This window comes from Salvelinus fontinalis, chromosome 8, assembly GCF_029448725.1.
Source record: "Salvelinus fontinalis isolate EN_2023a chromosome 8, ASM2944872v1, whole genome shotgun sequence".
NCBI lineage: Eukaryota > Metazoa > Chordata > Actinopteri > Salmoniformes > Salmonidae > Salvelinus > Salvelinus fontinalis.
In genome coordinates, this window is record NC_074672.1 from 39,115,246 (window position 1) to 39,131,096 (window position 15,851).

The 15,851-nt window shown below is 46.5% G+C and overlaps 1 protein-coding gene across 1 annotated transcript in view; it reads left to right on the forward strand.

The window, feature by feature from the left end:
• Positions 1–2,358: 2,358 nt before the first annotated feature.
• The window catches only part of LOC129861224 (protein Wnt-5a-like), a 39,053-nt gene continuing 25,560 nt past the window's right edge, over positions 2,359–15,851 (forward strand). Inside the window, exons 1-2 of the mRNA XM_055932447.1 lie at positions 2,359–4,026; positions 7,715–7,878. Coding sequence (XP_055788422.1) covers positions 7,739–7,878 — 140 coding nt within the window. The 5' untranslated portion in view covers positions 2,359–4,026; positions 7,715–7,738. The remainder of the gene's footprint in view (positions 4,027–7,714; positions 7,879–15,851) is intronic.

Sequence of the window (15,851 nt, forward strand, 5' to 3'; positions counted from 1 at the left end):
CTGTCCGGAGAATGTACCTCTATCAGATAATCACAAACAGAATTTAACATGAATTTTATCAATAGTTATGTTAATAATCAGTGGATCCTTTGAAATCATCAACTTTTCTGAGATTGAAACAATGGAGTGTGCTTTTGTTCACCTTTTTCATGGTCTCCCTAAACCCATCTCTGTCTGTCTCTCTCTCTAGGTCTCTGTCTCTCACTAAACCCATCTCTGTCTGTCTGTCTCTCCAGGTCTCTGTCTCTCACTAAACCCATCTCTGTCTGTCTCTCTCTCCAGGTCTCTGTCTCTCACTAAACCCATCTCTGTCTCTCTCTCTCTCTAGGTCTCTGTCTCTCACTAAACCCATCTCTGTCTGTCTCTCTCTCCAGGTCTCTGTCTCTCACTAAACCCATCTCTGTCTCTCTCTCTCTCTAGGTCTCTGTCTCTCACTAAACCCATCTCTGTCTCTCTCTCTCTCTAGGTCTCTGTCTCTCACTAAACCCATCTCTGTCTGTCTCTCTCTCCAGGTCTCTGTCTCTCACTAAACCCATCTCTGTCTGTCTCTCTCTCCAGGTCTCTGTCTCTCACTAAACCCATCTCTGTCTCTCTCTCTCTCTAGGACTCTGTCTCTCACTAACCCATCTCTGTCTCTCTTTCTCTCTAGGTCTCTGTCTCTCACTAAACCCATCTCTGTCTCTCTCTCTCTAGGTCTCTGTCTCTCACTAAACCCATCTCTGTCTCTCTCTCTCTCTAGGTCTCTGTCTCTCACTAAACCCATCTCTGTCTGTCTCTCTCTCTAGGTCTCTGTCTCTCACTAAACCCATCTCTGTGTCTCTCTCTCTCTAGGTCTCTGTCTCTCACTAAACCCATCTCTGTCTCTCTCTCTCTCTAGGTCTCTGTCTCTCACTAAACCCATCTCTGTCTCTCTCTCTCTCTAGGTCTCTGTCTCTCACTAAACCCATCTCTGTCTGTCTCTCTCTCCAGGTCTCTGTCTCTCACTAAACCCATCTCTGTCTGTCTCTTTCTCCAGGTCTCTGTCTCTCACTAAACCCATCTCTGTCTCTCTCTCTCTCTAGGTCTCTGTCTCTCACTAAACCCATCTCTGTCTGTCTCTCTCTCTAGGTCTCTGTCTCTCACTAACCCATCTCTGTCTCTCTTTCTCTCTAGGTCTCTGTCTCTCACTAAACCCTTCTCTGTCTCTCTGTCTTTCTTTCTCTTTCTCTCACTAAACCCATCTCTGTCTCTCTGTCTTTCTTTCTCTTTCTCTCACTAAACCCATCTCTGTCTCTCTGTCTTTCTTTCTCTTTCTCTCTCTCTCATAGACTCAGACATATGTTGTCCAGCTCTCCTCCTGAGGGGAAGGGGTAGTGAGTGGTGGTGCTTATAGGGGGAAGGGGTAGTGAGTGGTGGTGATTAAAGGGGGGTTCAGTTACGTGGTTGGGCTTGTTTTAGGGCCACAGGAACCTAACGTTGCAGGCGTAAAATACAGGCCTGAAACTTGATCCCCTACATACTGGTCAAAAGACTGTCAGGGGAACTTCTTTCCTGCACTGTTCAACCAATCCAGTAAATGTGGAGGAGGAGTTAAGATGGAGTAACGCCTTGTTAACGTCCAAAAGTGGAAGTGACGTCACAGGTTCTCTTTCCGTTTCCCCTGGAAACCAGAACATCCGGATGTTGGGGGACTCGGCAGAGGCTAGGACCACTAACCAATCACAGCTCATCCAACCGCAGACTTAATAATAATGCATACTGCACACAAGCTAGCTATCAGCAATGGAGCCTGGGCTCAGCACTGTCTACACTCCAGCTATGGGGACTGGTAGGCAGGCAATGTCTCTCTGTCCCTCTCCCCCTCTCTTTCTCACCTTCCTCCCCTGATGGATGAAGACAGTGTTACAATGTAAACCTCTCCTTCACTTTGTGCTTACAGACCGCAGCTTGCCCTCTCCCTCTCTTAATGATACAGTGACTGTCTGGTGCGATCTCATGGCACCTCTATGGTGCACACACAGACACAACAAGGAGGACTCCAAGGGCAAACTCACTCATCTCTCCGATCACAAAAAAGCACCGCAGAGGCAGGCCTTTCAAAGATTGGCAGGCACTATGAATGTGAACGTGACATCAGAATACACACACACACACACACACACACACACACACACACACACACACACACACACACACACACACACACACACACACACACACACACACACACACACACACACACAGTTTGAACAAGTCTTTATTTGGGCAGGCAGCCAGGCATTCAGGTGACTAAGCAGAAAGTATATGTTTTGTTAGCATTTGGAAGTTATTTTTTTTCTAACAATCATTGACTGATTTGTTTTATTTCCTTTCCTCTCAAATCCACTGGAATCCAAATAGATTTCAACCAGATCTGTGATTGGTGGAAATACTTTATAAACCAATGAATAATGGTTAGCTGCCCCAGACTTCTCTCTCCTGAAAAAAAAATGTGTGCAGCTTGTAGTCTGAAAGTCTGTTAAACAATAATGACACAGAAACCCGGAACACTTCGCCGTCAGACCTCCATCTTGTTCATGTCCAGTGTTCTGCGATAACGTCCATGTTCGGCGATAAAATAATAGTTATTCTAATGACCATAATGCTTATGCATACAGTCCTGCGCATGATGAGAGCACTCTGTATAAGCAAACAGTGTCGAACTGCTTGTCTTGGTTTTTACTGGGAGGTAACTCGATCCCCTGCGTCTGAAAATCCTAACTCGGCTCTGGCACGGATAGACTAATAGCCCCGGGTGCTTTATACGTTTATTTTAGGTAATAGAGACGCTTGTTTTGTTACAGCCCGTTCCGCCCTTTTTTAATATTTTTTTTTTTTACGATTTCACCTAGACGCAAATTGCGAGTCTTTCCCACTTGGCCTACATTCTTTGCCGTAGAAAGTTTAGTGACTTTAAAGAAGTGCTTTGGGAGAAAATGTGAAGCGCATGCGCCATCTAGAAGTTTTCCCCCGCGCATCGGGGCTAGGGTTTGCTAGTTTGAGAGAGGAGGCGACGAGGCAGGTGACAGAAGGAGAAGGAGTTGTTCTTCAACACACACACTATCGGGCGGGGGTTATCACCACGAGCGTACCTTCTCCATCTCACACAGTACTGCTGTTTGGACTTGTCTTCCAGGGGCGAGCTTGGAGTGGATTTGCGGCAATTCGTGTCTTCCACCACTCAAAGTTGGATGTGTTGAACGGACTTTTTGCGGGTAAAATTTTTGTTACAGAGTAAATCAACCGAGGAGTTCAGGAGAGAGCGGCGTATTTCTGCAGAATGGAGGATGAAATAACGGCATCAGGTTTGTGGCGAGGAACCCTGCAGTGTGGATGTTACCACAGGTAGAACACGCTCTGAGTTCAAGGTGTCACCGCTGTAGGATCATCTCTCCTCACTTATCACCAGTTCATGTGTTTACCTGCCCTTTACACACTAGTGCCAACCCGTCGGAACCTCTACAAATCTGCAAGGAATCTCGGAAGGATAAAGCTACCGCTATTAATCCTCCCAACCATCAAAAGAGCGTTGGCAACGGTTTCTTACAGCTGACGTTTCTGGCCACGGGCACTTGCTATTTAGTTTCTTGTGAATGTTTTATTTGTCATTAAGTGTTTACGCGGATTCACGCCCACGTTTGTTAAAGGCTCTAATTATTCATAGTGCTGTTGGACATTGTAAATAACCTCCGTCGTCTCTGAAAGAGCTCTCCTCTCCGCTGTCCCGCGCTCACGGAGCGCATTCGTCGATAACGGATCGCCTATGCCAGTCTTCCGACACTGAGCCGCAGGACTACCACGGTTACTGCCACCTTCCTCCATTACACACCGGACACTATCCCGTACAACCCCGATTTAGCACTAACTGCTTTGGATTGAAACCGACCTGAGCCAACGGTATAAGTACAAGGAGTCTCTCGAGCCCACTACGGCCTTGGCACTGGAATTATTCCTTTAATAAGCATCTCACCAAAGTGGATTATCGTTCGTAAAGAATTGTTTTCCGTGGTGAGTATAGTTTGCTCTATGATTTTGTTCGTTATCGAATAGTTATTTAGAGATCGGTTAGCAACTAAAAAAAACTAAAACCTTTTCCCAAATTATGTCCTCGATTCTTGGCATGCTTAGGACTCATTTTTCGTTAGGAATGATTCTCGTTTGTTTGACCGCAGCCTGCAACCTATCCAAAAGCATTTTTCTCTTAACCATTATAATTTTTCTCCTGAAGTACAGTTTTTAAAACTCTTTGTTTGTGCAGTGTTAAACTAATGCCACATGTTTTAATTTGTAATGCCACCCTTGCTCTCTCTGTTTCTCTCGCCGTATGCTCTGCTCCCTCTCCGTCCATCAAAACATAGACTCTGGCTCCCTCCTCTGGCCTTCTAAAACGAGATGTGTGTGTGTGTGTGTGTGTGTGTGTGTGTGTGTGTGTGTGTGTGTGTGTGTGTGTGTGTGTGTGTGTGTGTGTGTGTGTGTGTGTGTGGGTGTGTGTGTGTGTGTGTGCTGGAAACTGATATGCATTGATCAATATTAGGTAACACTTAATTAATCTATTCATGTTGACTATGTTAATAAAAAAACACAGCGTCCCTGATGGCGATTTTTCATGCGTTTACATTTAGTTTACATCTGACATGGACATAAACTGATTTATTCATTATCCTTCCAAGAATAATCAATAAACCATGTCAAAGACGCTTTTTATAGGAGCATTTATTTGTCTATTAATCTGACAATAAATGATTGACCTACATGGGCCTACGTTTTACACCATGTTTCTTTTCTCTTCTGGGTTGTTCTCAGAAACAGAAACAGGCTATGTTAAATATTTCAAACGAACTATTTAAATATTGACCGATATTTCGTATTATGGCTTAGGCTTAATTTATTCCCCTGTAAATGTGTAGATGGTATTAATTTATTGTTTTCGACTATTATACAGGGGTATCAAAACCAACGCACTTGTTTGTGCTTAAATTGGTTTTAGCATGTAAGATTGTAACATTAATTTAGTCAACTTGATTAGCTGATATGTAATAGACACTTTTTTTTGCCTGTCCAAGTTCATTCATGATTCTTCACTGCTCAGGGTGGAGCCGAAATTAGGCCGTTTCCATCATAATTCAATAGCCCTACTCGGTGTGCGCTGACCATATCGTTAATACCGGGGAGTGGTGGTCTGAACTGTGTTTTCTCTGCATCACTTACTTGTTGGGTTTATTCAAGAAAATAAATGACTATTCAAAAAATGTTTGGAATTAATTGGAATTTCATTCAATTGAACCCCTGAATTGACGAAATGGAGGAGTCTCCTCAAACCTGGTTGTTTATATGACAGGTCACGGTTACCGGTTAAAGGTTAGCCTTCCACTGATTCAGCTTTCACGTGCACCCACTTGCTCTCCCTATTTCAGCCCACTCCATGCACCCGTAGGACTGAAGGAAGCCAGCAATATCTGAGACAAGCGGTGGCTATCATTCAGACTAATGTAGGCTATACATTTTAGTTTATAACTGATCTGATGTAACCGGGCCGGGCATTTTTCACGGCCTATATAAAAATGGGGACTTTAGCCGCCAGCCCGAAAGGCAGCGCGCAAACTGAAAGTGTGTGAGTGACAGAACATTTGGAATGACTATTACTCAGCGATTACTCTGGAAAATACACATCTTGACAAATTAGCCGCCTCCCAGTCACTATAGCCTCTAAAATGACCACGCAGAGATGCCACTTAATAACAGCAGGAAACATTTGAGGGAAATGATTTAGACGGTTATGCCGTTTCCTTTTCATTAGAATCAGAACAGCGGGATTCAAATGATTCCAGACACAAAAACGGAATTGGATTTATAGGCTCATACTTCTGAAATTATGCAAACTCGTTTGCAAATTTCGCATTAAAATCACGTTTTTCAAATGTAATTTACCGTGAATAAAATCTCAACTTCACCTGGACATGGACACTGTAACCTACCACCCATGAAGTAGTTGGTTGTTGGCTTGGATGTATCGTTTCAAAGCGTATGTCATACTAATAAGAAATGACGTTTTCAAAAAACACACACACTATGTTTTTAAAGATGTCCATTTAGGTTTTCATATTGTCATTATTTAAAATGGAGTAGCCTTCCAATTCCACATTTAATAGTTTTTATTTTATATATATGAACTACACATTTATAAACTTAATGTAGATAAATATCTACATGAACGCATTCTGCGCATTTTTTAAAATTCAAATAATAGGTTATTCCTTGGTGAACACTTGTTATTAGGACGATTAGTGTTATAATAACTTACTTACAAAATGATCATGTAACGAATTAACGAATAAAATATGAATAGCTAAAAGTGCATTCATTTGGATGTAAAAGTGTTAATTTTCAATAGCCTAATTTAAATAGCCTAATGTGTAGGCTTCCATTAAATTATGGACAGTTTTGTGTTTATTTCGTACAATTTAAAATTATCCTAAAATAGTATTTGTTAAAAAAGATGGCGCAATTAAATAATAATACAATTAATAGTTTACATAACTTCCTCATAACTCAATAAATAGCTTATACTTGTCTTGTAATTGATTTAATCAACATAGCTTAGCCTAATACACCATAAACAATAATTTCACATCGTCATGAATTGAAATAGGTCTAGTGATTGGTCAAATGCGAAAGCAATATTTAAGCTAAACGCGAACTGGAAAAACGTGTCCCGAACAGAGTGGGGGAGAGGCGTATAGGACATTTCATCAATGGACTAGGATCCTTTAAGGAGATACCGATTTAAGAAACAGAATATGAAAATATATTTAGAGCTTCTGTAGGAATGTGTGTATTTTTATCTCATCTGTTTTTAACTGCACATTACATGTCAATTTAAGTGCATCACTGTGCTGCAGTTGAACAGAGGGGCTCTCTCTCTCCTTGTCTGATTGGCGCAGGAGAAGAATGCTCTTATCGTTGGTATAATGAACTGTCTGTCTGGTAGGAATGTCTGGTTGAAGGGGGTTTGAAGGCCATTGTTATTCTGCCTTCTGTGATTCACACACTCACCTGCTGCCAAAGGACTGCTCTGCTGCAAGCACCGATGGCCCCAGGCCTCTCAACACAAGGCTCAAACACACACACACACACACACACACACACACACACACACACACACACACACACACACACACACACACACACACACACACACACACACACACACACACACACACACACACACATGCATGCTCTCACACACACACGCTCACATACACATGCTCACACACACACACACACACACACTCACACACACACACACGCTCACACTCACACACACACACGCTCACACATACACACACACGCTCACACACGCACGCACACACGCATGCTCACACACAGATATATGTATATGTGTGTATATATAGAGATATATATATATGTATGTACACACACAGAGGGAGAGCAACAGTACACTCATAAGTAATGTTTCTTTATCTCTCTGACAGTCACACACCACATACCATACACAGCATTTTGGAACTCCCTCACAGTCTGGCTGAGGAGACAGATGGACTTAGACAGACAGGATATGTGTACAGTCCTCTGTTCTGTGTGTGTGTATGAGCGTGCATGTGGACTGGCTATCGGTTGTGTGTGTGTGTGTGTGTGTGTGCCCGTCTGATCTGTCTGTTCTGCCGTCTCTCCACAGAGCTGATCCAGTAACTGACCCAGCATGTTGTTCCTGCGGCGACTGGTGCGTGTATGCTGTCCCTCGGCACCGGCGGGGAGTGTATTGGACTCCAGACAGTGTGTGTTCGCCCTCACACTGCTCACACTGCTCCTGCAGGTGGTGGTGGAGGCCAACTCATGGTGGTAGGTATACTCTACATTATACTGCCCTACTCTCAATGTGGTGGCTGTGCTAGAGTGGTGGCTGTGCTAGAGTGGTGGCTGTGCTAGAGTGGTGGCTGTGCTAGAGTGGTGGCTGTGCTAGAGTGGTGGCTGTGCTAGAGTGGTGGCTGTGCTAGAGTGGTGGCTGTGCCTCTGTCTCTCTGTCTCCATGTCTCTCTGTCTCTCTTTCTCCATGTCTCTCTGTCTCCATATCTCTCTGTCTCTCTGTCTCCATGTCTCTCTGGCTCCATATCATGTCTCTCTGGCTCCGTGTCTCTCTGACTCCATGTCTCTCTGTCTCTCTGTCTCCATGTCTCTCTGACTCCATATCTCCATGGCTCCCTGTCTCTCTGTCTCTCTGTCTCCATGTCTCTCTGACTCCATATCTCCATGTCTCTCTGTCTCCATGTCTCTCTGTCTCCATGTGTCCCTGACTCCATGGCTCCATGTCTCTCTGGCTCCATATCTCCATGTCTCTCTGGCTCCATATCTCCATGTCTCTCTGTCTCCATGTCTCTCTGGCGCCATGTCTCTCTGTCTCCATGTCTCTCTGTCTCCATGTCTCTCTGGCTCCATGTCTCTCTGGCGCCATGTCTCTCTGTCTCTCTGTCTCTCTGTCTCCATGTCTCTCTGGCTCCATATCATGTCTCTCTGGCTCCGTGTCTCTCTGACTCCATGTCTCTCTGTCTCTCTGTCTCCATGTCTCTCTGACTCCATATCTCCATGGCTCTCTATCTCTCTGTCTCTCTGTCTCCATGTCTCTCTGTCTCCATGTCTCCATGTCTCTCTGTCTCCATGTCTCTCTGTCTCCATGTGTCCCTGACTCCATGGCTCCATGTCTCTCTGGCTCCATATCTCCATGTCTCTCTGGCTCCATATCTCCATGTCTCTCTGTCTCCATGTCTCTCTGTCTCCATGTCTCTCTGTCTCCATGTCTCTCTGTCTCCATGTCTCTCTGGCTCCATGTCTCTCTGGCTCCATGTCTCTCTGACTCCATGTTTTCATGTCTCCCTGACTCCATGTCTCTCTGACTCCATGTTTTCATGTCTCTCTGACTCCATGTCTCTCTGACTCCATGTTTTCATGTCTCTCTGACTCCATGTCTCTCTGTCTTTCTGACTCCATGTCTCTCTGACTCCATGTTTTCATGTCTCTCTGACTCAATGTCTCTCTGACTCCATGTCTCTCTGTCTCTCTGACTCCATGTCTCTCTGTCTTTCTGACTCCATGTCTCTCTGACTCCATGTTTTCATGTCTCTCTGACTCAATGTCTCTCTGACTCCATGTCTCTCTGTCTTTCTGACTACATGTCTCTCTGACTCCATGTTTTCATGTCTCTCTGACTCCATGTCTCTGACTCCATGTCTCTCTGTCTCTGACTCCATGTCTCTCTGACTCCATGTCTCTCTGTCTTTCTGACTCCATGTCTCTCTGACTCCATGTTTTCATGTCTCTCTGACTCAATGTCTCTCTGACTCCATGTCTCTCTGTCTCTCTGACTCCATGTCTCTCTGTCTTTCTGACTCCATGTCTCTCTGACTCCATGTTTTCATGTCTCTCTGACTCAATGTCTCTCTGACTCATGTCTCTCTGTCTTTCTGACTACATGTCTCTCTGACTCCATGTTTTCATGTCTCTCTGACTCCATGTCTCTGACTCCATGTCTCTCTGTCTCTGACTCCATGTCTCTCTGACTCCATGTCTCTCTGACTCCATGTTTTCATGTCTCTCTGCCTCTCTGACTCCATGTCTCTCTGACTCAATGTCTCTCTGACTCCATGTCTCTCTGTCTTTCTGACTACATTTCTCTCTGACTCCATGTCTCTCTGCCTCTCTGACTCCATGTCTCTCTGATTCCATGTTTTCATGTCTTTCTGACTCCATGTCTCTCTGACTCCATGTTTTCATGTCTCTCGGACTCCATGTCTCTCTGATTCCATGTTTTCATGTCTCTGACTCCATGTCTCTCTGACTCCATGTCTCTCTGACTCCATGTTTTCATGTCTCTCTGACTCCATGTTTTCATGTCTCTCTGACTCCATGTCTCTCCGTCTTTCTGACTCCATGTCTCGATATCTCTCTGACTCCATGTCTCTATGACTCCATGTCTCTATGACTCCATGTCTCTATGACTCCATGTTTTCATGTCTCTCTGACTCCATGTCTCTCTGTCTTTCTGACTCCATGTCTCTCTGTCTTTCTGACTCCATGTCTCTCTGTCTTTCTGACTCTATGTCTCTCTGACTCCATGTTTTCATGTCTCTCTGTCTCTGACTCCATGTCTCTCTGACTCCATGTCTCTCTGACTCCATGTCTCCATGTCTCTCTGACTCCATGTCTCTCTGACTCTCTGGCTCTGACTCCATGTCTCTCTGACTCTGTCTTTGACTCCATGTCTCTGACTCCATGTCTCTCTGGCTCCATGTTTCTCTGTCTCTCTGACTCCATGTCTCTCTGACTCCATGTCTCTCTGACTCCATGTCTCTCTGACTCCATGTCTCTCTGTCTCTCTGGCTCCATGTCTCCCTGACTCAATGTCTCTCTGACTCCATGTCTCTCTGTCTCTCTGACTCCATGTCTCTCTGACTCCATGTCTCTCTGTCTCTCTGACTCCATGTCTCTCTGACTCCATGTCTCTCTGACTCCATGTCTCTCTGACTCCATGTCTCTCTGTTTCTCTGGCTCCATGTCTCCCTGACTCCATGTCTCTCTGAATCCATGTCTCTCTGACTCCATGTCTCTCTGACTCCATGTCTCTCTGACTCCATGTCTCTCTGTCTCTCTGACTCCATGTCTCTCTGGCTCCATGTTTCTCTGTCTCTCTGACTCCATGTCTCTCTGACTCCATGTCTCTCTGACTCCATGTCTCTCTGACTCCATGTCTCTCTGTCTCTCTGGCTCCATGTCTCCCTGACTCAATGTCTCTCTGACTCCATGTCTCTCTGTCTCTCTGACTCCATGTCTCTCTCACTCCATGTCTCTCTGTCTCTCTGACTCCATGTCTCTCTGACTCCATGTCTCTCTGACTCCATGTCTCTCTGACTCCATGTCTCTCTGTCTCTCTGGCTCCATGTCTCCCTGACTCAATGTCTCTCTGACTCCATGTCTCTCTGACTCCATGTCTCTCTGTCTCTCTGACTCCATGTCTCTCTGACTCCATGTCTCTCTGACTCCATGTCTCTCTGTTTCTCTGGCTCCATGTCTCCCTGACTCCATGTCTCTCTGAATCCATGTCTCTCTGACTCCATGTCTCTCTGACTCCATGTCTCGCTGTCTCTCTGGCTCCATGTCTCTCTGGCTCCATGTCTCTCTGGCTCCATGTCTCTCTGACTCCATGTCTCTCTGTTTCTGTCTCCATGTCTCCATGTCTCTCTGACTCCATGTCTCTCTGACTTCATGTCTCCATGTCTCTCTGACTCCATGTCTCTCTGACTACATGTCTCTCTGACTCCATGTCTCTCTGACTCCATGTCTCTCTGGCTCTCTGACTCCATGTCTCTCTGACTCCATGTCTCTCTGTCTCTCTGGCTCCATGTCTCTCTGGCTCCATGTCTCTCTGACTCCATGTCTCTCTGACTCCATGTCTCTCTGTTTCTGACTCCATGTTGTGTGTGGTAGTGTGTGTGTGTGTGTGTGTGTGTCTGTGGTAGTGTGTGTGTGTGTCTGTGGTAGTGTGTGTGTGTGTCTGTGGTAGTGTGTCTGTGGTAGTGTGTGTCTGTCTGTGGTAGTGTGTGTGTGTCTCTCTGTGGTAGCGTGTGTATCTGTGGTAGTGTGTGTGTGTGTGTGTGTGTGCTAAGTGTGTGTGTGTCTGCTCAGTGTGTGTGTCTGTGGTAGCGTGTGTGTCTGTGTGTGTGTGTGTGTGTGTGTGTGTGTGTGTGTGTGTGTGTGTGTGTGTGTGTGTGTGCGTGTGTGTGTCTGTGGTAGTGTGTGTCTGTCTGTGGTAGTGTGTGTGTGTGTGTGTCTGTGGTAGGTTGTGTGTGTCTGTGGTGGTGTGTGTGTGTGTGTTTGTGTGTGTTTGTGTATGTGGTGGTGTGTGTGTGTGTGTGTGTGTGTGTGTCTGTGGTAGTGTGTGTGTGTGGCTGTGGCTGTGGTTGTGTGTGTGTGTGTGTGTGTGTGTGTGTCTGTGGTAGTGTGTGTCTGTGGTAGTGTGTGTCTGTGGTAGTGTGTGTCTGTGGTAGTGTGTGTCTGTCTGTGGTAGTGTGTGTGTGTGTGTGTCTGTGGTAGGTTGTGTGTGTCTGTGGTGGCGTGTGTGTGTGTGTGTGTTTGTGTATGTGGTGGTGTGTGTGTGTGTGTGTGTGTGTGTCTGTGGTAGTGTGTGTGTGGCTGTGGTAGTGTGTGTGTGGCTGTGGCTGTGGTAGTGTGTGTGTGTGTGTGTGTGTGTGTGTGTGTGTGTGTGTGTGTGTGTGTGTGTGTGTGTGTGTGTGTGTGTGTGGGTGGTATTGTGTGTCTGTCTGTGGTAGGGTGTGTCTGTGTGATAGTGTGTGTGTGTGTGTGGTAGTGTGTGTGTCTGTGGTGGCAGTGTGTGTGTGTGGCTTTGGTACAGTGTGTGTGTGGTTTTGTGTGTGTGTGTGTGTGTCTGTGGTAGTGTGTGTGTGTGTGTCTGTGGTAGTGTGTGTGTGTTTGGTAGTGTGTGTCTGTCTGTGGTAGTGTGTGTGTGTGTGTGTGTATCTGTGGTAGGGTGTGTCTGTGTGATAGTGTGTGTGTGTATGTGTGTGTCTGTGGTGGCGTGTGTGTGTCTGTGTATGTGGTGGTGACTGTGGTAGTGTGTGTGTCTGTGGTGGCGTGTGTGTGTGTGTCTGTGTATGTGGTGGTGTCTGTGTATGTGGTGGTGTCTGTGTGTGTGTGTGTGTGTGTGTGTGTGTGTCTGTGGTAGTGTGACTGTGGTTGTGTGTGTGTGTGTGTGTGTGTGTGTGTGTGTGTGTCTGTGGTAGCGTGTGTATGTGTCTGTGTGTGTGTGTCTGTGGTGGTAGTGTGTGGTAGTGTGTGTGTGTGTGTGTCTGTGGTAGCGTGTGTGCGACTGTGGTAGTGTGTGCGTGTGTCTGTGGTACCGTGTGTATGTGTCTTTGGTCGTGTGCGGCTTTGGTAGTGTCTGGTGGTCTGTGTGTCTGTGGTAGTGTGTGTGTCTGATCTAGTGTGTGTATGGCTGTGTGTGGTAGTGTGTGTGTGGCGTCGTGTGTGTCTGTTGTTGTGTGTGTGTGTGTGCGTGTGTGTCTGTGGTTGTATGTCTGCGGCAGTGTGTGGCTGTGGTAGTGTGTGACAGTGTGTGTGTGTGGTTTTGTGTGTGTGTGTGTGTGTGTTTGTGTGTGTCTGTGGTAGTGTGTGTGTTTCTGTGGTAGTGTGTGTTGTGTGTGTGTGTCTGTGGTGGTAGTGTGTGGTAGTGTGTGTGTGTGTGTCTGTGGTAGCGTGTGTGCGACTGTGGTAGTGTGTGCGTGTGTCTGTGGTACCATGTGTCTGTGTGTCTTTGGTCGTGTGCGGCTTTGGTAGTGTCTGGTGGTCTGTGTGTCTGTGGTAGTGTGTGTGTCTGTGGTAGTGTGTGTCTGATGTAGTGTGCTTGTGGCTGTGTGTGGTAGTGTGTGTGTGGCGTCGTGTGTGTCTGTTGTTGTGTGTGTGTGTCTGTGGTTGAAGGTCTGCGGGAGTGTGTGTGTTTGTGTGTGTGTGTGTGTGTGTGTGTGTGTGTGTGTGTGTGTGTGTGTGTGTGTGTGTGTGTGTGTGGTAGTGTGTCTGGCTGTGATGGTGTGTATGTCTGTGGTATTGTGTGGCGTCGTGTGTGTCTGTTGTTGTGTGTGTGCGTGTGTCTGTCTGTGGTTGTGTGTGTGTGTCTGTGGTTGTATGTCTGCGGCAGTGTGTGTGTTTGTGTGTGTGTGTGTGTGTGTGTGTGTGTGTGTGTGTGTGTGTGTGTGTGTGTGTGTGTGTGTGTGTGTGTGTGTGTGTGTGGTAGTGTGTCTGGCTGTGATGGTGTGTATGTCTGTGGTAGTTTGTTTGTGTGTCTGTGGAAGTGTATTTGTGTGTGTGTCTGTGGTAGTGTCTGTGGTAGTGTGTGTGCGTGTGCGTGTGTGTGTGTGTCTGTGTGTGTGTGTGTAGTGGTGTGTTTGTGGCTGTGGTAGTGTGTTGGTGTGTCTGTGATGGTGTGTGTGGGTGTGTGTCTGTGGTAGTGTGTCTGCCTGGCTGTGGTGGTGTGTATGTCCTTGGTAGTGTCTGTGGTTGTGTATCTGTGGTTGTGTGTCTGTGGTAGTGTCTGTGGAAGTGTGTGTGAGTGTTTGTCTGTGGTTGTGCGTCTGTACTAGTGTGTCGGCGGCTGTGTGTCTGTGATTGTGTGTGTGGTTGTGTGTGTGTGTGTGTGTGTGTGTGTGTGTGGTGTGTGTGTCTGTGGTAGTGTGTCTCTGTGGTATTGTGTTTGTGGTAGTGTGTGTGTCTTTGGTGTGTGTGTCTGTGGTTTAGTGTATGTGTGTGTGTGTGTCTGTCTGTGGTAGTGTGTATCTGTGGTGGTGTGTGTATGTGGTTGTGTGTGTGTGGGTGTGGCTGTGGTAGTGTGGTGGTGTGTCTGGTGGTGTGTGTGTGTGTTTGTGTGCGTCTGTGGTAGTGTGTGTGTGTGCGTCTGTGGTAGTGTGTGTGTGTGTGTGGCTGTGGTAGTGCGTGTGTGTGTGTGGCTGTGGTAGTGTGTGTGTGTGTGTGTGTGGCTGTGGTAGTGTGTGTGTGTGTGTGCGGCTGTGGTAGTGTGTGTGTGTGCGTCTGTGGTAGTGTGTGTGTGTGCGTCTGTGGTAGTGTGTGTGTGTGCGTCTGTAGTAGTGTGTGTGTGCGTCTGTGGTAGTGTGTGTGTGTGCGTCTGTGGTAGTGTGTGTGTGTGTATGGCTGTGGTAGTGTGTGTGTGCGTCTGTGGTAGTGCGTGTGTGTGTGTGGCTGTGGTAGTGCGTGTGTGTGTGTTTGTGTGTGGCTGTGGTAGTGCGTGTGTGTGTGTGTGGCGGTGTGTCTGTGGCAGTGTGTATGTGGTAGTGCGTCTGTGATTGTGTGTGTGTTGTAGTGTGTGTTGTAGTGTGTGTTGGTGTGTCTGTGGTTGTGTGTATGTTTCCGTGGTAGGTTATTTGTGTCGGTAGTAATGTGTGTGTGTGTGTCTGTGGTAGTGTGTGTGTGTCTCTGGTGGTGTGTGTGTGTGTCTGTGTGGTAGTGTGTGTGTTTCTGTGGTAGTGTGTGTGTGTGTGTGTTTCTAAGGTGTGTGTGTGTGTGTCTCTGTTGTAGTGTGTCTGTAGTGGTGTGTGTGTGTGTGTGTGTCTCTGTGGTTGTATCTGTAGTGTGTGTGTGTGTGTCTATGGTTGTGTGTGTGTCTGTGTCTCTGTGGTTGTATCTGTAGTGTGTGTGTGTGTCTGTGGTAGTGTCTGTGTTTCTTTGGTAGTGTGTGTGTGTGTTTGTGTGTGTGTGTGTGTGTGTGTGTGTGTGTGTGTGTGGTAGTGTGTGTGTGTGGTAGTGTGTTTGTGTGTGTGTGTGTGTGTGTGTGTGTGTGTGTGTGTGTGTGTGTGTGTGTGTGTGTGTGTGTGTGTGTGTGTGTGGTAGTGTGTATGTGTGTGGTAGTGTGTGTGTGTGGTTTGTGTGGTATTGTTTGTGTGTGTGGTAGTGTGTGTGTGGTAGTGTGGTAGTGTGTGTGTGTGGTTTGTGTGGTAGTATGTGTGTGTGTGTGTGTGTGTGTGGTAGTGTGGTAGTGTTTGTGTAGTAGTGTGTGTGGTAGTGTGTGTGTGTGGTAGTGTGGTAGTGTTTGTGTAGTAGTGTGTGTGTGGTTTGTGTGGTAGTGTGTGTGGTAGTGTGTGTGGTAGTGTGGTAGTGTGTGTGGTAGTGTGTGTGGTAGTGTGGTAGTGTGTGTGTGTGGTAGTGTGTGTGTGTGTGGTAGTGTGGTAGTGTGTGTGTGTGGTTTGTGTGGTAGGGTCTGGTAGTGTGGTAGTGTGTCTGTGTGATAGTGTGTGTGTGTG